We start from the raw sequence: 25,243 nt of genomic DNA, 5'->3' as shown, positions 1-25,243 counted from the left end.
GAGTGCTTGTCGCTTGGTTAGTTTCTAAGAATGCTATAACAGCTTCTCATCGTTAGACACTTAATAAACATTCAACTTTTATAAAAGAAGGAAAACGCCGTGTCGTGTAAGTTGACTGCTTACTCTGTGCGTAAGTCTGCCAATTTCGGTGTGACGAGTTTTGTTGCCTACTGCATGTTGCACTTGGCTTTTATTTTCCTTTTCAAAGAATCCGCTGTTGCCAAGGCAACAGAAAGGCCATTAGACCTGAAATGGCTGCAGATGGTGTTGATCACTATCTTTTGGAGTTATTTAACTCGCAAACACGTCCTGTATCATGGGATATTCCAATTCAGAATAAGTAGCCGCACGCACATATAGTATAGGCCACGATTTCCAACTGTGCATATCTTTTTTTTTTCAGTTGCCTCTGAGGCGAGTTGCCAAGAGAGAATTGATGTCTAGACCTCAATTTCCGTTGATCATCGATGCCGTTCCTTTCTTTCCCGATCATCATCACTATTTGCCAAACAACACGCACGCATATCAATGGGAGCTCCTCACCATCAGTTTCTCCCATGTCCATCACCCCAATCCCTCACGACACGAGACCATAACGGCTGGAAGTCACGTGACTGAGTCATGGAAATAACGTTTAAATTATTACCAGTCAAGATATCTCCCTAGTATGTTTGCTTATGTTCGCAAAGTGATGGTTAAAGCAGCATAGATGAAAGAAGTGCCGTTCCTGATTCAAGATTCTTTTGTAACTTGCAGCGTTTTTCTGTGATCACTTTGAGAAATTTCGAGAACGTCCGGTCGAAAGAGTGGTAAAAAAAATATACAAATCAGAAGGGGCCATGTTGGACTTCTGTAAGACGGGAGTAGCGGATATTCGAATCAATGCCCGACTAATCCACGGCGCAATGTAGCGAGACGTTCTCAGAAACTGGTATTGCTGTCATTGAGACGTACGTCAACTTAAAGAACATGCGGGGAGACAAGCAACAACTGAAGCAAGTGCACGGGGACACGCACTGACTGAAACATAAAATGCATTTGTAGCCGCACAGAGCCGACGTCACAATGCCCCGGGCGACGTCAGAGCAGCAGCGTGTAAATGCAGACAGCATGCTGAATTTAAAGTTTGCCCGACCAGGGAGGTTTGACCCGTACGTGGTGATTAGTTTTTGTCTTTCCCAGCCACGGCACAGAATTTATAACAAGGGAAAGCTGAAGGGCCTCCCACCTCATGAAAAACATGTAAATGACATGAATTTTACCAGTTCTTCCTTTAGTGTTCTGAGTTTTGTAGATCATAACGACTGACTACCCCGACCATTTGTAACTTTAGATCGAAGACCAAACAAACAAAATATCTGAAATTCAAACATACGGAAGAGTTCATTTTCATGCCTTTGCAGTAGGCCTACTTGTTGCTGGATGGCATCTTGAATTGACTCATGTCCTTGTACGCCGTTACACTGATAATACTATAGTATAGGAAGCGGGTTTGCAAAGTTTTGCGAATGCAATACGACCGAAATACATGTAATAACAATAAACACTTACCAATTGTACCGCATTGTAGAAACGGTGTTTTCTTGGTTAAGCTCCGAAGTCATCACGGATTATAACTACGCGCTGTATGAAAACACTTTAAGAATGTTGCAGTTTTTGCGGAGTGAATAGTTCTACCCGAAAAAGAAGAAAAAACAGACTGCGTAGGAGGGTAAGGGGGGGGGGGGGGGAAAGGATGAGCGTGATATTGGGAGATAGGTTAATGGCGGATAATATGCAATTTTAAAACAGGTTAATGTGCCGCGTTGTCTATCTGGTCTGTTGGGTTGGGTCACTAGAGGGACTTAGCGTGGGTCCGATGGAATCGGTTTGCTTGCGATGAGTGGTCGCCCGGGTACAGGTGGCTGAATGAACTTTATGTAAGCCTCTACTAGAGTACAAAATCTTCATCGTATCTTTGCGAGAGGGATAAAACTGGGAGAGGGGTAGTGAAGATGTAAAGAAGGAAGGATAAGGGGAAACGGGTAAGAGGGGACTTCCTCTTGAGACACGGCTACACGAAGAAAAAAAAAGCTCTATACTAGGAAGATCACATTTTGTTTAAGCGGCATGGAACGAGAAAAAGGGAGAAAAGGGGAGGAAGTAAGAGGAAGGCAAGCAATGGTTGAGGCTAGGTGCAGCTGTCAGATTGCAGAGGGAACGTTGACCCCTGCAGCAAGCCCATTCGACTCATCAAAGGACCATGGTGTAGAGACGGAGAGGCCAGTCTGGCATAGGGGAGGGGGGGGGGGGGGGGGGGGGAGGAACGCGGGATTTTGCGGGAAGAATTCGTTGGGGAGAATCCTGCCGGGTTGGGTTGTTGGAACTGCGGAAGTCGTGAAGCGAGATCAGGGCGAGTACAGAGATGAACTACGTCGTACATTCAACGCTGGTTTAACCCATCGAGTTGATATTGCTCTAACACGCATTTCCAACAGACACCTGCTTGAGTACACTTGGGATGTATAGTCTTCAATGGGTTAAGATGATGAGCAAGGGTCAGTGGTAGGTTATGCAACGTGAGAGAAATTTTATCTCAGGAAGAAGACAGAAAATGAGAAAGAAAGCGAAGGAGGGACAAAGAGATCCCGGAGAAATAATCGAGTATCTCTGTACCTCGTCAAAGGACTAAATGTGTACCAATACATCAGGTTTCTTCTATGTCCGTATTTCACGTATGATAGGTGGCTAAATACTACCAAAGAAAGCTAATACCTATGCACATATGGAGCGATCGAAATGCTAGCTCACACGCAAATATCGACTATAAAGAGACGGCAGTTGGGCGTCAAAGTTATCACAAAATCAAACACACACATACACACACACCCACACACACACACACCATCACACACACACCATCACACGATCGAAAAGAAGTCAAATCCGACAGCTTAGGGTAGCATCAACTGAATAGTGTCTTTTCATGTCTACCGCAATCGTCATCGTCAAGACCGTGCGCTGTACGGAATCGGAGTCGACCAACAAAGACGAGCAAGCGAACTGAATATTTTTTTTTTTGCCTCCCGGCAGTTGCCTGATGACGTAGAGAGGCGAGAAAACTGCGCAGAGTTCCATCAAATTCTAGCACACTAGGGACTGAGTACAACCTCGGTCATCTGCAAGGTAAATGTTCACCCCCTCCTCTAATGTAAAACACCCCTCTCTATCTCAGCGTAGAGAGATGAGTGATAAGCAAGAACCGAATTTCATGATCCACAGAGATTGACAACAAAAAAAATGTCATGCGCTGGCCGTTTTGTCTCTATCTCTAGCAATATCTATGTAGGTATGCAATTGATAAAACTGAGGTGAGGAACTTCTATAGCTTCTCCAATTCAGGTATTTGCGCGCAAACAACACCCCATTTGATTAAACATTTTATAGAAGTTGCCACGTTCTTGGATTTCCCTTCTTCGTCGTGGCATTGTCAATTCACTGTATAGATTTGTTCGCAAGGCATTTACCGTACTCAGTTCAACAAAGAGTATTATGAATTGTCATCCCTATGTGTGACATGTTTTCAAAACGTTTTTACATAACGTCAATCTAATCATGCTAATTGTGATGAATATGATAAAAGCCGAGGTTGATTTAAATCGGTAAGGTTATTTTTATGCTTGAAGGGAAAGTAAAGCAATAAAACATGGGACTTTCATGTCTTATAATCGTCCGCCCCTCAAATCTCGTAATGGGGGGTGGAATGATATACGAAGAAACGCGGCACCCCGTCCTTGCTGTTTCAAAGTTGCTAAAGTCGTCTCGCGGTAGGACTGACCACAATAATAGTACCACATGGTGCAACGGCTTTGGAGAGCCTGGTCATCATGTTATCAGACAGTATGAGCTCAATACCTGCTAGATGAGTAGTTGTCTTAAAGGATCTCTTATGATTATCATCAACCAGTCATCAAGTTTGAGAAGGTGCATCGTTGAATCCAAAACCCTCAACACTGAAGACTGGAACAATGCTAATGCTTGCCCAACCTCTTTGGTCATCCCTGTTCAAAAAGCGCCAATCTAAACACGCCTATACGGAAGTTTCCCTGACCCGTGTAAATATCATGCTTCTCTCAGAGTTCACGTCGCCACCGCGGGTTTCTGCAGCGCCTTCTCAGCAGGCAAAATGCTGAGGGTAGGGTCACTATATACGGTACGGTGGGAGGCCAACCGACTGACAGGCATTCAATGCCATTAACAGTCAATTATCCAGAGAGGTTGTGAGAGAGAAAGAGTGTGTGTGAGTGTGTGAGTGTGTGTGTGTGTGTGTGTATGTGTGCGTGTGTGTGTGTGTGTGTGTGTGTGTGTGTGTGTGTGTGTGTCGAACAGTCAGACAGACAGACAGACAGACAGGAAGACAGGTACAGAAATGACTGCATTAAACAAAATTGTGCCAGGGACCGTCAAACAGTATCCCTCGCAATCATTTAAACTAGATCACAAAGTGCTGCCTATAACATTTCATAGATTGGAAATGTCTATTCCAGTACGAAAGACTCCTCCCCCCCCCCCCCCCACCAAAAAAAAAAAATCGGCGTGATTGCTAAGAGAGGAATAATCTATTTTTGAGTAGTGTGGATATGTAGAGCGAATGGATGAGGCCTACATGTTTCACTACGATCTAATGAAGATATGAAAGTGCAAATCAATGGCACGAACGTGACACTCTTCAAACTCTTCTAACCATTAGACACCCACGGTGCACGCTCCTTACCAAAGAGTGCTGCTTTACAGTCATGATTTTAAACATGACCTCATAATATCTATCAACGACGTTTAAAACGACTTTTCTTTTTCACATATCGGTTTACATTTTTTTTTTTCCGACAGGAACTGTAAGCTGTTATTTAGCCGCTACGTAGCTCCGTCTTGACATCATATTTTCGTTCATGTTGGAAACGAACATATTATACTTTGGAAAACAAAATGGTCATTCTATTAGAGAAACTGTGAAATTCGTTCTGTCCAGTTGGTTTACTTCAGGATTTGTTTTTCCTTTTTGTATTTGATGGATAGTAAATAGTGGTTTTCAACTATGCTAGCGATTCTACTGTAGTTCGAAGCAAGGTGGTGTCTTTTGCGAAAAAATAGTTGAGTTTGCACTGTAGCTGCTTACGTGGCTGAGACAAAACATTGTGTTTCCACTTACGCGGAAATGCAATGTATTTCGTATTACTCTGTTCTGGCAACAGTACGTTGAATAACTGCTTTTTAGCTGATTATATTACTGACAAGACATAATCTAAATTATTCATTTTAATGAAAACTCTGATCTATTTCGCTGCAAAATGATCTTCGGATAGAAGCTATTAGCTTTGCTCAGTTTAATTGATTTAACGAGGCTGCATTAACATCATGCACTTTTTATTATTACAATGTACCTATTATTATCTATTATCATGACTACTAGTTAGAATACATAATTTTGTAAAATGCTTGCGAAAACATCTGTGTGTTGAAATTGCTATGCGTATCAGTATAAGCCTGAATCTTGTATCAGATTTTTGTAATGTTGTATTTCGCTCGCTAGCAAAATTTCAGAAAATAATCTATAATTATGATTTCTCTCCTTACCTTTTCTCTTTCTGACAGCCAAAGGTAACGCATTTTCACAAACTCTAACCCATACCCATGGATGGATACAGCAGAGTAGAATTAGAGACACCTTCAAAATACTGTGTGTTGCTTCCCTGGGCGAATTTTGCAAATTACGTCTTAGTATCATCCTACGTGATCTATTACTGGGAAAAGCTTGATCAGTGGATGGAGCCATCATTACAGTGAAGGGGTCGCGAGTTCCAGGCCCAAGTTTAATTCGCCAGTCTTATAATCATGTTTGTCGTATTGTTTCCAATGTAGGGCCCTTCGTGGGGGGGGGGGGGCAAACACACCGTCTCTCGGACAGATCATGAAATGACGGCTCACCGTGTGGGAGAGATACAATTCACACATGAACATTATAAGCGCGGTCACACTATACGCGAAACTATAGGCGTAGTTTCATTGTCCTGTATTTTTGGGCAATGTGGCCGCAAACTTCTCAAGAAGTTACCTGCGAAACTTCCCACGAAACTTCCCGCACTGCACTTTTTGAAAGTTTCTCCCTTCTCGCGAAACTAATCGTAGGTTTATGCAGTGTGTTCGCGGATATTATCGCGCTATGCTTCTCACTTTGGCGAGACACCAACCCAATGGAGTGGCCCGTTTCACACACACGCTCTTGAAAATAGGCGAGAATGAACCCCGTGTGATTCGCCGCAAAGTGACTAGAGGTACCCGAATAGGAGTCGACCCAGCACATCTTTCCGTGCGACAGAAGTAAAAAAGTGCTGTGAATAGACGACATTACTGCAGATAGAACAGACAATCAACACAGACCATAGACCCTTGCTTCACCGTTTGCATGATTTGCCTCTTACAGACAGAAAGAAAGGAAGGAAGGAAAGAAAAGAATCAGGTTGGCAGTCCAAAAAAAAACTGTCTCTTCAATGACCAGAGTTTTTTTTTTTCAGTGGGGAAAAAAAAGTCGCAAGGAGTCATTGTTGGCACAGATAGACTTGATGCGAATGGATGTTTGTTGTTCAACTTTAAGCCAGCTCAACCTTGTCCTCCATTCTTGATCCTTGGTACCCCCCCCCCCCCCACCCCCTCCCCTTCCTTCATCTCCGCAGCTTATTGACCCCATTGGATGCCTCATTATGTTACCAATCAACCAATCAGTGCAGACAAGTGGAGTGCGTTTACCCACCATGGCGGAGTGCAGAGCACTTAATACTCTGCTTTAGAAGTGGAGGAAAATTGGGTTATCATTGAGACTCAACCGGCGCGCACTTCTGAGGTGACTGTAGCATCGTTGTAGATCGGGAGATAGCTCCCAAAACGATAGAAGGGGGAATGGGCCGTCGTTAGTTTCTATCACTTCAATATCCGGCCATTACTTGCTACCCGCTTTTTTTTTCTTTTTTTTTTCTTTTTTTTTTTGGTGCGAGCGATGGCACCCCGTGAAATTTTACCGTGGCATTTTATATCCCAGGGAACATCAAAGGGAAAAGTAACCACCTCTCGGCGTGCATGTCGCAACAAATAATGTGAGTCTTTGAGATTACGTTTGCCGCTATCTTCCAGGCAACGATGAAGTCGAATCAGTCTATTGTCACGTGGTTGTTGTTGTTGTTGTTCTTCTTCTTCTTCTCTAGTAACGACAACATTTTCGAACATTTGTGTGTGTGTGTGTGTGTGTGTGTGTTTGTGTGTGTGTATGTTTTCATCAAACCCGTGGCTCCCCTTCTTTTATACGACATCTTAATGTACCACTTATGCGTACAGTTCGAAGAACTTACGATGGACTTAGCTCTCATTACCTGCTTATTTATGTCACCATTTGTAATACAATGGACACTTAACGAAACATTCACATTAGAGATTATAGGGATAATTGGGTATCAACGAGAAGCTTTGCTGATTTTATTACAGTACATTTGTGATGGCTCGTTTGAACGGTAGTGCTTGGAATCTAAGGTCAATGCCCAGTAAAGGATTGAACGTACATTTCGAAGAGTGGAACACATAATTACGAGTATTATGCCCTCGAGCTATTGTTGAAGGATTGGTAGAACCACCCAACTGTCAAAATTCCACATACAATGTATCTCAGGATACGCAGATGAGTTACATTGTTTTATAAATCGATGTTCATTATGAAGATGATGATAATGATAACAACAACAACAACAATAACAATAATAATGCTGAAAATGATTATAATGCTAATGATAGCAATAATAATAATGATAATAATGATAATAATAATGATAATAATAATAACAATAATAAAATATTAGACCTCAGACCTATTTCCAAATGTACAGCCTCATTCACTCTACCACGGTGCTCCTGCCAGACGCTTATCAAAACATTGTCGAACTTGCAGTGATAGTAGGCATCGATTAATGGACTCAGGACCACAACGACATCATTTCTAGTTAACGAATGAATTAGCGCCTATCGAATGTGTGAACATTAACCACATTTCTAAAAGGTTTAACATTTCAAACTCTGTCCTCTTCCGACCTAAACGAAGAGTGAAGACTCCTGGAAAAGCAACTAGACAGGTAAGGGGAACATTGTTGCTGTTAAAGCCACAGTTAAACATAAAAGTCGTAAAAATAAAAAGATATGAAAAGAGAAATAAAGACAGATGAGGATATAACATACCTGAAAAGTGTACGTAATGTGGCGACAGATTGATTTTCATTTTAACTGCCTGTGATAAATCATGGCATTACCTAAACTGTTCATGTTTTAGATTTCCCTCCCTTGGAACAAAATCAAATGACGGCAACTAAGGATATGTGTATATAGAATAGCAGTGACAGACAGACAGACAGCCAGCCAGCCAGCCAGACAGACAGACAGACAGATAGCCAGCCAGACAGACAGACAGACAGACCGACAGCTAGACAGACGGACACCAGACACAGGTAGAACTACAATAGCACATTCCCTTCTGTAAATTGGCTCGGCTTAACGACATCAAGGCTGATCGATACGGCTATTCGGTGCGTGCACACAATCAGTGTGAACATTTCCCTCTCTCCGAGCAGGTAGTTATCTATATGTCGCACACACACCACCGAAATAAGTTCACAAATATCACTGTCCATTCGCCAACAGGTCGACGTACATTTAATAGTTATAGCAGCAGAAACTTCTGCTGTACGCCGCTAACGCAAGCCCAACCTGCCCAGAGGGAAAACGATTGGAAATACACACATACATACACCGTACACACACAGAGAGAAACTTTCACGAGTTGAGGTTTTTTTTCATATTGCATTCCAGTCTGCAACAAAAATTCGTCAAATACTGGTTCGTCTCTCTCTCTCTCTCTCTCTCTCTCTCTCTCTACACACACACACATACACATACCCCATATATATATATATATATATATATATATATATATATATACATATATATATATATATATATATATATAATTACATATATATATATATATATATATATATACATATGTATATGTATATATGTATATATGTATATATATATATATATATATATATATATATATATCCCTAAGGACTCTCTCAGGCAGCTAGGTATTGTATAAATACTTCACGTATTTGACGTTCCATCAAGGTGATGACGTCACAAAGAAAAAAAAAAAGAGAATGTTTAAATGTCACGGTGGATTACCTGAATCCATCATTCCTGCCTGCATTCCTCCAAATCCACTCACCCTGCAGTAAATCTACTTCAATTCTTCTTCTTCTTCTTCTTCTTTTTCTTCTTCTTTTATATGTAACCAGTGCATGTATCCACATAATATACATGCATCCTTGCTTGTAGGTTTTCTGCGAGAACGATTCCCCTAAGGGTGAACTTTTCTTTCGATATACCGATTGCTTTGAGATACTTGCTGTTGTCCCCCGACTGCTCCGTCTCCCCGTCCATCTCTCAATTGCTCTCTCCCCCCCCCCCCCATATATATATATATAATATATATAATTATATTTATATGTTTATATATTCATATATAAATATGTGTGTATATAAACATACACACATATATATATAGTTATATTCATATGTTTATATATTAACATATAAGTATGTGTATATGATCCCTATGCATCTCTCTCACTTTGTCTCCCTCTCCTCATCTTTTTCAGTCTCTTTATCTTTATTTTCATCTTTTTTCTCCTCTGACATCATCGCACTGATCTAGTAAAGACCGTTTCCTGTCGATCCATCAAATTCTGACACGGCCCCCTGCTCTCTGTCTCCTGCCCCTATATAGCCAGATGGCCTTCTGAAAGATTTTCACCAGGCCCCTGCGAAGCAAAGTTATTCTCTCAATGGCAAACAAAATCGCTTGAATAATTGCTTAGAACATATACGCCCACAAAAAGCTACAACCACTCAAACAGACACACAAGCATACATTTCGATATAGACTGAAACAGATCTAAATCATAATGTCAGAAAAAAAAAATATCCCACCAATTTCTGGGCCCTAACAGATTGCTAAAAAGTACGATGAACTCGTTGCGTATTACGCGCAGATCGAGAACAACCCCGAACCGACGGGATGGATTTTGCATTCTACCTCATCAGGTTAGCCAATGCCTTCGCTCTGTCTATTTTGAAATTCGAGACACCAATCCGATATTGCATTTGAAGTGGTTGCTTTCCTAGCTCGGAGGGGTTCCGTATTCTATCCCCATGCCACGTACAAGAGACCTAAAAATATTCTGCCGCTTTCCCTTATATCATGCAGTCTATGTGCCGCACATTTTATGAACACAGACTCGAGAGCTCTCTTGATTAAGCGTTCTAATTCTATGTCCTCTCTCTCTCCTCTGTCTGTTTGTCTGTCTGTCTGTCTGTCTCTCTCTGCGTCTATCTTTCTGTCTATCTTTCTATCTCTCTCTCCTATAAGATAGCATCGCTGCATTCCTACTCCGACAGCTGCGTGTTGTAAATACAGTGATCATACATGAAGTTCACGCTGTATCAATCGTCAAAACCAAACAGTTTAATAACAAAGCGTCCTCCATGAATGTAATCACTGGGACTGTTTCATAATATATTTAGCAACTTCTACATTCTTTGTGGCTTGCCATAAAAGTTCCCGCCAAAAATTTCAGATTTGTCCGCCTGTATCAAGGCAACCCCTGCTACTGAGTGACGATCCTTTCCGTAAAATGCACAGCTAAACATAAAAAGCAATGGAGATGGACGGCGGATTGCTTCATTTCCTGAACCTCCACATTTCAGTTTCAAGATGCGTGAAAAGGTAGCATGAGCGTTCGATTGTAAATGTTATTGGATGGTCCCCTTTACTTTTGTGATAAAGCGACCTAATATCTGACTTGTCTACCGTTTAGTTCAATATCATCTCTGAATTTTATCTACGGCGGTCATCTTCAGGGCCCTATTGCATTAAAGGGCTGTTACAGTTTTGGTTGTGGTCCTAAAAAAAAATGGGTCTAACTTTCAATTAGGACTACTTTGTTTGGGAAGTCTCAGCCATTTCAAAACCAATTTTCATCAAAAAACTTTGAATTCCTCCTAGAATTGTATGCGTTTTCATATTTTATAAGTATAGTTTCTCATTACCTCACACACACAGGGAGAGAGAGAGAGATTTGAAGCCCCATCTCAGTTGAAACTGTACCATCCCTTTAAACCATGGTTACTTTACAATCAATAGATACTCTGCAATCAGTGATAACCATTAGCGATTTCTTGACACTGGTTGGCTATTGAATAGTGTTGCTATGATAGTTGCCATTAATTCAAGGGTTACCATTTATTGGGAAGTCACCGTAGTTTAATGCTGTGGAGCCTTGGGCCCTGATGAACCCAACACTGAACCCAAAGTCGGGCAGATTCAGATCGCATCCAGTTGGGAAGGATACACAGACTTTCAGGATGTAATACACAACATTGGAAGATGGGTGCAGATATTGTTCCCAAATGAATTAGTAAAACAGTTCCTAACTTCTGAGGACTGACTGATCCCAGAATCTCCCCTTAAAGATCAGTTGAATTTAACTTTGGATTGATTTCAGAGCCTATCGTAAAAGGCCCCAGGCGTGTTACAATGTTACGCAATATCGCGATAACTGCAAATTATTGTCTGCAGTAAGTTGCCATCTTCAGTAGATCGCATAAATTTATACGTAAGTACAATCTTGAAGACTGGAAAGGAGAAAACAATTATGTTAATCAGATGAACTAGTTGAAAATGTTAATCTAAATCGTCCCCCTAAAGTGATTTTTGAGCACTTCAGCTGGCATCACTGCAGCCTCTTCAATACAACAGCAAAACGAGTGGACACTAGTCATTGCAAAAAATCATTAAAAAGGTATCACCACTTCACGCAACCGAGGGTAGTTTGTGCTAAGTCTACATCCACAAGCGCAGATGGCGGAGTGATTATTGTCGAGAGATTAATGCAGGGGAGAATTAACCACTCGAGATGGCTGCAAGTCTGTTGATTTCGTCATATGAGGAAGTCATATGTACTATAGCCATTATTTATTCTGCTCCTTGCTTGAAAGGTGTGGGTGCACTTTCATATATGGGTTGTCTTTTTTGTCTGTTTGTTTGTTTTTCAAGTCTTCGGTCAATATGTGTTCATGATGTTCAAAAAGACTACCTTTATTTTCCATCTGTCCCTAACAACTACATGAGGAGAATTTTCAATGAAATATGGTGGACATTGCCGATGCGTTGGTTACAGGACTTTAAACAAAAGAGTGTTCACTACAGGTGAAACAGCCACATCCAGAATCATCGTCTCGACGATATTATTTTTCATGTTTTTTCAAGAGGTCTGTCTGGTCAGTACTTTCCGTGCCATTTTCAAAACCGGCCACCGTTCCACGATCTCTCTGCATACACATTACAATATCATACACATCGGTGATGGAGTTCGTATTGAACGGCATAATTTTTCAGTTAAAAGAGAAAAATCCCGCTAGCAGTTTCAATGTACAAAGCAGACTTGCGTGCATCATTAATCGAACATGCATGAAACACGTTGGCCTGCAGCTATTGTCAAAAGTCGCATGACCTTCGACCTCACCAAATGATAAAGATGGAGCATGTGTGGATCAATATCATTATCACAGCACTCTCACCTTCAAGGCCATAATGATCAGTTGTTATATCATGAAAGAAAATTATAATGCTCTAATCTTTATGTAGATGTTAGAAGGTCAAGTTAATTCGAGTCATTCAAAGTAAAGAACAGTTAAGATTTGTATATATCGTTGCAGTATTTTAAGAATAGTTATATCAACATGGTTTTAGTTTGATCTTCAGTTGTTGTTGTTGTTTTTCTTCATGGCAAATGCCATTTTCAGGCGGAGTTTATTTTCAAAGTGAAGGTGTCAGCCGAGGGCCACTACCTCTCAGCGCATAACGACCCTGATCAATCTTCCGCAATCCACGAGCTTGCTAAAGATGCTTTTGCGCTTGGTGCCCTGGCCGCGTTCTGTGTTTGTCATAAACCCGAAAGCAGCCGTCACATCAGAATGTAAAGAAGGCTTTGGGGCTTTTGATAAGTCATTAAGGCAGCTGCTCGGTTTAAAGGGCCACGTGGGCTAGTAAGGAATAAACAACAGAGAAGAAAATGACGGTAATTTTGCCTGCTGTGATGTACTTTTGAACGCGTTATTGAGCATCCTTCAGACACGACGTGTTTGCATACTTAAGTATACCATGTCGAGTAAAGACAAACGTTTTCATGTGCAAGGTAACATTATTAGATCTATAATTTAAGGTGCTGTTACAGCATTCAGCCTTGAGTAGGGGAAAATCCTTGTATCATATAAAATGTATCGTTGTTATTTTGTTTGTTACATGCTATTGCCATAGGCAATATTTGCAATCATCCGGGACTTTTCAGTTTGAGCTATGGATGAATATGACCAACAAGCCAACAGAAATCAAACTGAATAAAATGATAACAAATATACCTCCTCGACAAAATATCCTCGAAAAGAAGAATTGTTTTGAAAAGATATCATAACTGTTTCAAACTTTTAGCATTCTGATTGGAAAATCCTCAACAGGTAAAAACTGTCAGCATGCTTTGTAAGACCAGTGCTGTTGAAGAACCCGCCAGAAAATCGGAGGCATTATAGAGAGCTGTAAAAACACTGTACATTCCTTATGGGCGAGGGGGGAAAAAAAAAGTCCCCCACCGCTAAAATAAAAAAAAAAATAATCTGGATCTCTTCCTCAGCATACACCCATCCCCACCCAGCAGAACGAGGAAACCAGGATAAAATTTTATTGTTTGCATCAGTCGTGGAAGATGGTAGACAGATGGTTGTAGTGGAAGATAAGAAAATACATACATAATATCAAACATTTCAACGGTTTGATTACTTTGACTCGATAGTCAACTAGATGCAGTTGCAATAACAAGAAAAGAATGGACGATACTAAATTTGAGCTACATAATTATCGAGATGGATAGAAAGAACGAGAAAGAGGAGAAGGAGAAGAGGACGAATATATGACAATATAGAGATAGAGAAATAGAAAGAGAGATAGAGAGATGAAAACAAAAAAGCGCAAATATCACAATAGATACGTTCATCATGTTGATTTGGGATGGTCGTCAGATGATCAAAATAGTCTACGTTCATGGAGCTTTCTTATCTTTTTTTTTTCAAGAGAAAGAAGAATGGAAAAACTTGATTCCTAGGTCATTCTATTCCTGGACACCTCGCTATATGACACCAGTACATTCTGACAACAAAGAGAACTGTCGGTTGAGCCGCTAGGAAAAGGGGAAAAGGGCAGATGGGGACAGGAAAGGTTGTACAGAAGTATTGTACACAGTTGGAATTGTCTTTGCACTCACTCGAATGTCCTTTGATAAATCATATCCTTATGGCTGTCCTTTCTTCTTTATCCCTTCTTCTTCTGATTCTTCTTCTTTTTTTTCTTTAGGGGGAGGTGGAGTGAAGTTCTACCCCAGTATCCAATTCTTCCATTTCATCAAATACCTGCTAATTTTGTATGTGCGTGTGCGTGCGTGTGTTTGTCGTCTTTTCCTGCCTCGACCTTTCGTTTTTATCTCCTCCTTCTCCTCCTCCTTCTTCTTCTTCTTCTTTGCTTGGATTTCTTTTTCTTCCTCCCTAACATGGCACCTGTGCCGGGCGTTGATGAGTTACCGCGGCGAGACTCCTAATTAACGAGGCAGCACGTGTTTACCTGTCGACGTGTCAATATTGTGATACCATACTTTTTCACCATTACTTCTCACCGTCACTCTCTTACTTTCCGCCGGCAGCGCGTACGCCTACCTGCGAATTTCTGTAACACGCAGAGAATACTAATCTAGAATACTGTCAGTGTGAATGTATTCGTTAACACGGGTAAATATTAGGTACGGTTCTCCTTTTTTTTCTAGATATTTGTATCAGTACATGCAAGTAAGAACGAATATGTATGAGTAAGGGTGTTTCATTACGTATGTATGCGTGCAGACTTTAATTGAAGTGCGTGTATATAGCAAGTCCACTTATTTGTATCGTGAGGATATTGTGCATTATCTTATCTTATACGGGTTTTTGTACATTTCTGTCGCGCTCCCATTCAATCATATCTGGACGCTGCAAACTTATTCCTGTCCAAGCCACTGTCATTCTTTGCTGTCGCTCTGTTTTGCACTCTCTTGTCCCGATACGGTCACCCCGTCCGGACTTTCATCCCGCTGGCCGAACTGATGTGATTGTGGTCAACGACTTGCCGAGCAGAGCGAATACTCATTACCTCCCGAGAACTCCCCGCTGGCCCGGCACGCCGGGCGATGATGAGTTGCGGTGGCGGGTCCCTTAATTGACGAGACAGCACGTGTTTACCTGTCGATGTGTCAATATTGTGATACCCTATTGTAGGAAGGGGATAGAGCATAGGCCCCCGATGCCCCGCTGCCCTGAGGACTCTAGCCACGCTAACACCATAATGCGAGCCTATGATTTGGTAAGATAATATATTGCGTGTCTCTCTCTCTCCATCTCTCTCTCTCTCTAGATTTCGTGGAAGGGTGGGGTAAGATGGAAGGTAGATGGGAGTGGGGTGGGGGTTTTGCAGAGAATATCGAATGAATTGATCGGAGGAAGAAATTATGAATAATGTTTGATGATAGCTGCCCTTGTGTACGTGTGTGGGTGTGCGTGTGCGCACGCGGTTGGAGCGCCTGTATTTTTTTTTTTTTTTTTTTTGCAGACTGGTGTGAGTCTGCGTCTTTTTAGGTGAGAACCCTTTCCCAACTATTTGAGTGTTGGTATAATACGTGTCTCTCTCCATATCTGTTTCTCGCTCTCTGAATGATAAACTGAAGGTTTGGATTAACAAGTCCAAAATCATCACACCTTAATCTACCAAGATTTTTTATGATTATCACCTCTGTTTTTCCCCGTTGAGTCGCCTGTGTATTTAAACTTCAGTTTGAAAAAATGTTGGTCACGAACGAGGGAGGCTTGAAAGACGCATTAAAGATGTTGGAGTTGTACTTGGAACGATGCGTTTGCTTCCTAAGTAGAGATCTGTTCACGTGAGATCGCAGAGAGCCAAACCAAATAAATGAATCGTCTATGTATGTGACATGAATAAAAGACGAACATATTGACGAATGCAAAGTGCGTTTCGAAGCCGAACGGTGTAGGAGGAGATTAATTTGTCAAGGGGCGCCCTCTAACGTCGACAGTGACAAAGAGCTGTGACGATAAGCAGCTCCGAGAATAGATGCACCATGCATACTATGCGTGCATATTAATATTATTATATATTATATATATGATAATATTATGATAATATTATATATATATATATATATATATATATATATACATATATGTATATATATATACATATGTATATACGTGGTGTGTGTGTGGTGTGTGTGTGCGTGTTGTCGAGCCCTGCATACTTACTACCAATTATACATTTTATAATTTTACCAATTTATATCAAGAGTGTGATTTAACTTGAAAGTTAACTCCATGTTTGTTAATTTGAAATATTTGTGATTAAAGCTGATAAAATAAGAAAGAGAATTATAGTTATCTTCCAGAATACTCCTTGTTATGTTACAAGTATGCTTTCACTGGAAGCTTTATGTTTGTTTGTTTGTTTTTTTCAATCTGCGGATGGACTTACTTTAAAATCATTGAAATTGGTGCTCAACTCGTTTTCCGATCAAAATCGTCATGTACAGCTATGTACAATTTCTTCGACATGTATTATAGGTATACCACGTACTGTAGAAATCAAACTACGAACCTTCACTTCCACTCATCCTACTCCTTAAGGAACTTATTCCAGCCTGGCTGCCACTTCCCGGCGCGCGCTCAATAAATCATGCTTCGAAGTGACCACAGTGACCTTTGGTGTCCAACCAAGCGCCAAACTTGACATTAACCCTCTCACCCTTTCGAGTTTTCGAGTGGCACAGAAAACCACCCGAAGCGTTGTGTACGCTGTTTAAAGTCCTTGGCACAGTCAGGGGGTTGAGTTATGTGCCTGATGGGTAGACAAAGATGAGCATATGTGATTAAAGCATCTTGCTCGAAGACACAACCATGCCGTAAACGTAGGTGCGCCACAGTATAATTTAAAAAAAGTTTGATACCATGCAAAATATTAAATACGCATTGCGAACGTAATATTGTTAATATGCTAAGCGCAGATTGCAGTCACAAAATTGCCTTTTGATGTCCTTCGGCTTCTTCATAGTTTAGTTCCGCAAGATTAAACAAAACAAACCCAAAAGGTTATTCTTATTTTCAACCAAATCTCGATTAGTTTAATGAAATTGCCTTTAGCCTAGGAAATCTAAGAATAGACAACAAAACTCAAATCCCTGCCTTCATTTGTTCCTTTTCCTTTAGGGTCAAATGATAATAATGAATGTTTAGATTGACGTTTTTACATTTTCGGGGTTTTTTACGTTTTAGAATTTGAAACACAGCTAACATGTGCCACTGTTGCATTTAATCTTCCACAGAGGTACGAGCGGGCTCGACATCGACCTCCGGTCTATCGACATCAACCAGTGTCTCGACGACAGCCACAAGACGAACAGGTCTAAGGAGGAAAACATCTTCGCGGGGACCGACAAATGTGACCGCGAATCACAAGAGGTAAAGTACCTTTCGTTGTCAAAGGCACCGAGCGAATCTTTTGGCGGTTCGTTGCGAATCCTTTCTGTTTTTGTTTTTTTGTTTTTTTGTTGTTTTTTTTTTGGGGGGGGGGTATTAAACCATCAGCCGTTAGAGGAACGGAGAGGGCGCCATTCACTCTTCCGTGTTCCGTACCACCTCTCGAAAAATATGTTCAACTATCGATCATCATTACGGATGCAAATGAACTTGATGAATGACTGCGGAACGTAATGAAAGGAAAGAACGCCAAGTCCGTGGGTGGTTAAAGACCCATTCTCTTTGGAAATCGTGTGAGCTGATTTGTCGTCAAATCGTGTTCGCAGTTTCTGTAAACTTACTACAGTACTCCTCGTAGATAATCGGTCTGATGAAAACGGGCTTTTGTTGTATTGGTATGTTCAATATGGCACTAGTACATGTCAAAGAGGGTTCAGCAACACCTGAAAATGCATTTATAGAGATCTATACAGTAACATTGGTGATCCGGATCTCGGTTCAGCCTCAACGATAGTCTGCCGCACACAACCGTGAGACACGAGTATGCTTGTATGCACCTACTTCATAAGTGTCATCAAGGAGGAGGTCTATGCCTGCCTTTACCTCCCTGGGTGTCACACAGACTGAACTCTTACATACCTAAAGCTGTTTTCCTAAAGGTGCGCTTCACAGCCTGTCCGGAGTTCTCCTGAGGTTTAAGTTTGTCGATTTTGATTATCAACATGGTGCATGAAACAACTTTACAGCTACAGTCGAGTGTACCAAACGGAGTCGAAAAAAGGGCCATCTTTCACGAATCTTGCGCAATTTGTGCACATAACTATACTTGAATATCATATACGTGTATAACAAAACAAACGCGCATAGCTATAGACTTCATGCCCTCAAAGAAAAAAAAAAGTAACATATCAGGTAGAGCTAACTGCATTTTCCAAAATATCGCGATGACTCTGATCGTGCTAGCAGACAGAAGAAACAACACTATCCGTACAATCGATACTTATACGTGACTTCACTGAAATATCGTGCTAATTCTGAAGACATGATTTTGGACCTCTGGAACAAAGGAATGCTCATACTCTCTCCTGATCTCTTGGACTAAGTATACTTCATACGACATGGCATGTCCTCCTTCAACCTCTTTAAAAAGAGTGTGGTTTTCCATCCAATAATTCTCTTGTCCATTGTAGCTGCTGAAAATGTTGACGCTCTTGCCGTCAATGCTGACCTATACATTTAGTTTTTGGAAGTATTCTAACTGGAAACGCAGACAAACCGTGCAGGCCTCTTCCGTTCGTGTGAGAAGTGCTGCACGTTTGAAACGCGCGAGCCAAACTGAGGACAGATTATCGTGCTATTTCGGTGTGCGGCGTTTATTTGACTGCCGAAGGTCGAGCGAAATACCGCATCAGGATAATCAGGTATATCATTCTCCAGAGCATAGACTCGGATAGCGTTCGCGATCGTGCTACTAATAGTATTTCGCACAAGTGGGTGCTACACTACACAATACACGCAAAGGAACTGCAAAGGAACTGGACAACCATACAGGGAGATGCAGTAAGACAGACGTTATAATCATGACAGGTTATCCAGTGACCACACACACACACTGGCCAATTTTCGTCTACTCAACCCCTCCCGCCCTTTCACGTCTGCTTGGCGCCACGATAGGTCTCCACTCCGCCAGTGGTTTCGCGCTCTGTCCACTCCTTCTTCGCCACGATCCATCTCCCGGGCCACCTCCCCGGCCTCATTTGTGGTCGGGGAGTGAGGAAGAACGCCGATCATCGTCCCGCGACAACCCAAGCGATACGTCAGATCGCAGTGATGCGTATAAAAGGCTCGGCCGCATCTACTGCGTTGAAATCGGTCGAGTTCTCATCACGCCATGCTCAATAATACCCTTGAACACGAGAATGCAGACCTTCCGTAAAGGACCATCAGATGAAACATTTTAACGACAAAAAGAAACAAACAACGACAATAAACACGAGGGGAAAGTAACTTTCCACATATCAGTGTTTACGATGCATTGGTTTACTGGTAATATCAATAATGATTTCATTCAGCTGAAAATGTATACAATATAGTTATAATTTATACATTCAAATCGCCCATGCTTCATCCATGCACATTAAATATGTCTGTGCTTGTGTTCATAGAATCTGATTTATTTCATACATAATAAGGTGAAGAGTTCCTTTCCAAAAGATGTTAAGTATATTTCACATTAAAATTGGATTTTATTCTCTTTATTTAAAAAAAAAATGTATTCATTCTTTAAGTCCCATGCAGTCTACTCTTCAATGTATTGACATTCTTGTGAGGAAATGGAGAAATCAGACAATCAGACAATTTTCCCAAAGGTGCAAAATCTATTTCTGTTTTGTCCCAAACGGGTTTTCAATCCAAAGCAGCTGTACTTAATCAGAAACCCATATGCATGCTTGGTTGCACTTTGACCCAAGAGTAAAGCCAGGCTGGATAGCTTTCCTACCTGTGTGGGCTTTACAGAAGACCCACGTATTATTTGATTATCGTTGTGAAATGTTTTATTTTTATGCATTTATATTATTTTTTTAGAGAGATTGAGAAAACAGGAGAATATGTCAAGGGAATAATCATCCTAGAAACAGTACACGAAGTCACAGAAAGTAATCACTAAAACAACGTTAACGCGTTGTATATCACCTTGCTAGAATTTTCGTTCCAGAAGATGCTAAATCCACAAAATTCCCTCTAAATACTAATTCTTTGAAGATCAGTGCAGACACTGACATTTTTTTGAGGCACATTTTCTTTATCCCAACATGAGGTATAGTATGCTCCTATGGGACATAAAGTCGGTGCAAAACACACACACACACACACACACACACACTTAGCAAAGTGCTTAGTAGCATGTGAAATATACATCCAGGCTTCTTTCCTTACCATCAAAAGTGTATTTACTTTTAATAGAGACAGATACTATCAGAAAGAAGAGGAGAGAGGTGTATGTTGCTATACCACAAGATATGATTGTAACCCGCCAAAATGGCATCCTAAACCATCATATGTTGTCAGGTCGCAGAACCTCTTGTGCCATTAGTCCGACGTCGTCGCACGCCTACTACTCAAGGAGTGTTGACCGTCAAGCGCGGGAATTATGCGCGGTAAGCTGTTCTTTTCCCGAGCGTCCCGCTGACCGTGGCGAGGACAAACACGACGTCAGTGGAGATCGATCGGCAGTACGCCCAAAACTTGTTGAAACAGTATAAATTAGATGCATTGTCCCAGTAAACAAGAGCGCAGATCGAGAGAAGCGGCGAAGGGGTGAGGGTCGTTTCTCACACTAAAGGGATGGGCAGTATCCTTTTTGCCACGAGAAGAATACAAACTTGGACTTTCCTCCACTTTACTTCAAGGATCGTTTGTTCCCTTCTTCGCTTCGTATGTAATCTTGTACATTATCGCAGTGCAAGAGGCCAAACGCCCTTTCTTTCGGACTATATTTGGCGACATCGCGGAGCAGACTTATGTAGAAGTACATTCTTGGGAGAAAACGACGCAACAGCCAATTGCATATCTGGGGGGGGGGGGGGGGGAGGGGGATGGTGAGGGCAATGCTGGCTCGAGTGTCACACTTAATTCTCCTGTTTTTGTTTTTGTTTTCTTCAAGAGTACAAACTCAGGCACTCCACTTCTGATCGGATTTTCCTTTTTTATCAGTCATTCGATTCGACGGACCTGACAAGCGCTACTGTTGATAGGCTAACATTATCAAGGAGTGGGCAGAATTAGAGCAGCGAAGAGGACATGCATACTGTGAAAACAACATGATTTCAAATGAGCTCTGCTGGGATGTGATAGTGTGAAAGGAAGAGAGAGCAAAAACAGGAGGAGAGTGACCAAACGAAAACAAAAGGATGAAGGAGAACAGGATATGGACAGATTAAGCGATTAAAATGAATGAATGAATGAATGCATAGGATAGGTGTTTATCGCACTGTATATAGATAGAACCAGGTGACGAAATCAATGGCGAAGTTGACACAGACATTATCTTGTTCCAAAACTGAAACGTGACAGTAATCCTATGTCAAGACACTTCCTTTGATGCCGTGCACGTAGATTGGGAAGTAACATACACTTGTTTCCTTTTAAAGAACAAGTTCACCTTCATATACATCTGGATTGAGTGAATGCAGCAATACTGGTGGAACACATCAGTGAACGCTCGAGGAAAATCGGACGATCCGTTCAAACAGTTATGAATTTTTGAAGTTTCTGCCCAGTCACTGCTAGATGAGAAGACTGCTACCGTTTATGATGCCACATGCGTAGAACGATTTAGCGAATATATAAAGAGAATTTCACAAAATTTCATTTTTTGAAAAGAGTACACATAGCCTTCTCATGTCACTGACATGTTATGTTAAGGGAAATATTATTCCCCTTACCTTCTGTATAAGGCAAGTCAAGTGCTCTCTTATTGTGCAACAAAGTTGAAAAAATGTTGAATTTTGTAGTAGTCTTCTCATCCAGCAGTGACTGCGTCAAAACCTCAATAAATCATAACTTTTGAACGGATTGTCTGATTTTCCTCAAACTTTCACTGATGTGTTCTTTTAATATAGCTGCATTTTCTGAAGTCACATGTATATGAAGGTGAACTTGTATAACCTTTAAAACTCGTTATTGCCCGACCATCATGGAAACTAGTATATTTATTATCATGTTTGCGCTGTTTCTAAGGAGGGAGATGAAAAGCCGTTCTGATTGTGATTCGCAGCTGCATTAAATTCATTTGATCATTAATGTATGGCAAGCAAAAAAGAAATAAAGCTTGGTATTAAGACAAGGCTCTAAGTAGGATAACCTGGGGGCATAATTTTACTCCTTACCTGCTGCATCCAAGTCCCTGAAGTTTCGCAGCATCGCAAGTTATATTGTAGAAGAACATTTTTTCTCATTTGTCTACTAGAATGTGTACATATTGTAATATAAATCTAACGTGTTACTAACTAAACAATGGTATGCTTACGTAATGCCAGCTGTTAACAACTGAATATCGACGCTCCATAATGCACGGTTGATCATGGGATCAATAATACGGCTACTCTTCCTTAATTAACACTGTGGAATTTCAGGCTAGGTAACTCAAAGCGAATTAAGCAAAATGTAAACGTCACTGCATCCGCATGTTTGGCAGAGTGCCAGGGAAATCACGTTGTTCATGACTACATTACTTTATATTCGAGTCGGTCCATGGGGAAACTGAGCTAGAATAGTGTCTTTTTGCACGAGGGGATTTGCGTTTATCGCACGAATAATTTGCTTGTAGCCACGGATTTAAGCAGGATGACAGAAATATCGATAGGTTTATGCTGTAAAATAGAATACGCCCACGAAGAGAAACCATTGGAAACTCGTGAATGCATAAAGCCATATAAATACACTGTATATTCAATAGTTTATCTATATCCACCAAGAAAAGAATAAATGATGCAAAACTTCAAAACAATACACGTGTCAATTCGACTTTCATCCAGTTGGGAAGGACAAATCATTGAACACAATATAAGATATATGCACGAATCGTAATCGTTTTTAGCGATAAAAGGGGAATAATGCACACTTTGCCATTAATAACAAAAAAAGAAGAAGTAATCTTAATGGTGGAAAGAGTGTTCCATTAAAAAGCTAAGCTTGTATGACGTGGAACACTCGGAAAAAAACGAACAGCGACACAAATATACCATTATGATGTATTTATGTTAAATTCATCTGTGTATAGACCATTGTACATTTGATCACTAATATAATGATGCTGATAATACAAGCATACTATCAACAGTACTTGTTTTAGAATGCAAACAAAATTGTAACATTGCGATTTTATGGCACAGAAACTATTCATGTTAATCAACAAAATATGAACAAAAAGAAGACATATATGCGGTCACGCAAAACAACAACAACAACAACAACAAAACACAGGAAAAACACAAATTAAGAATGGAGAAGGAAATGGAAATATCTACATATATATATATATTAAATCAATAATAGTTATTTAACATCATTTGCGAGGGAAAGGCATTATTGAATAAATACAGAAATACACAAAAATGTTAAGGACGTTTTGTCTTGTCTTTTTTTTTTGATTTGCTTACGACTGCAGAACGACTGCTGCTATATATTCAATGCGTAGCTTGAATGCAGTATAGCAACAGCGTGTTGAGTGTCATTCCCTCATTTGCAGCTATCCCGACGCAAGTAGTTTGACCGGAAAACGTCCTTATGGTAATAATGAAGTCCCCTTGATTACCGTATTAATAATTGGTTCTTAAATTGGAAATACTTTTTAAAGATCTCTGTTCCTGTTTCCCTCATATAATGCGGCCATGAAAGTCAAGGGTATTATTTTCCAAAATTATGTGAATCACTGTTATTTGATCCACAAATTTAACAACTCTCGAAAATATAGCGAATGGACAGGCATTAGTGCACTTCCGATAGCCTCAATGTCGTATCGCGAATGTACAACCTCTCGCGAAAATGTCTGTCATCTCCTGATCAGCGAAAGTAAAAGTTTTTACAGTATTTTTTTTTTCAATATCTCTTTCTGATTTGTTGGTTTATTAATGTTATTTTCACCTAATCTTCTTCAAAGATAGATCTAGGAGAAGAAATAGGAAAAGAAGAAGAATTCAGAGTTGCCAATATAACAATGACAAAATGTTAATGTCTGCACCAAGATTCGGCGCGTAGGACTTGATGGATTAAATACCAGACAACAATCCTGCCTCGCATTCAGTCCACTGCAGCTTTTTGCAGTTGGCAGGGGTCGCATTTTTTTGTATTATGTACATTTCTGCAGACAGTTCAAATCGTCCCTTCGGCATCATTTCCTGTTTTTGTCTTATAACGGGAACAGAGCAAATATTTAGCAAGATTGGATCTAGGGTAATCGAATAGACTTGACCAACTAAAAAAAAAAGAGAACGTAGGTTGCACCTCACATTCTGCCCACGACTGAACTGGTTTCTTGATGATAATTATGCTAGATCCACAGATTTTGCGCACGGGATGATGTTAAAGTCCCTTTTGTGGCCATTATGTCAGTGTTTGCAACGAATTATTCCCCAATTTTCTTTATCGCTGGCATGTCATTTTGCCTAGAAATATTAATTCATAAACATTTCATCGCCCAATTTAAAGGTCTCTGTCCTCCACTAATTTGATTTTTTTTCTTTCCATCAGCTATCATGATCATCATCTGTTTTTCTTGTGATTAGTACTGTACGCCGGGTGTGTGCATACCCGTAACAGATTTATTTACGAATACTCTATATTTCTAACAACAAACATTTCCATCTTTGCAGAGTAATAAAAACAATGGAAATGGGAAAAAAGCTATCTATCAGACTAAAAAGTTCTAAAATACTGTCTTGTTCTGATCAGTTACCACAATAATTGTATAGGTAGAAAAAAAAAAGATATT

General features: G+C 40.5%; 1 protein-coding gene across 1 annotated transcript in view; it reads left to right on the top strand.

Annotated features, from left to right (window-relative positions):
• LOC139741026 (probable G-protein coupled receptor CG31760) overlaps positions 1-25,243 on the top strand; it is a 139,150-nt gene that overhangs the window by 15,085 nt on the left and 98,822 nt on the right. The window contains exon 2 of the mRNA XM_071651615.1: positions 17,598-17,733. Within this exon, the coding sequence (XP_071507716.1) occupies positions 17,598-17,733 (136 nt within the window). The remainder of the gene's footprint in view (positions 1-17,597; positions 17,734-25,243) is intronic.

The sequence above is a fragment of the Diadema antillarum genome, unplaced genomic scaffold (assembly GCF_040938485.1).
Source record: "Diadema antillarum isolate AM-2024a unplaced genomic scaffold, OU_Dant_1.0 seq00000897_RagTag, whole genome shotgun sequence".
Taxonomy (NCBI): domain Eukaryota; kingdom Metazoa; phylum Echinodermata; class Echinoidea; order Diadematoida; family Diadematidae; genus Diadema; species Diadema antillarum.
The sequence above is the reverse complement of the archived record's forward strand: the minus strand, read 5'-3'. Positions and strand labels throughout refer to the sequence as shown.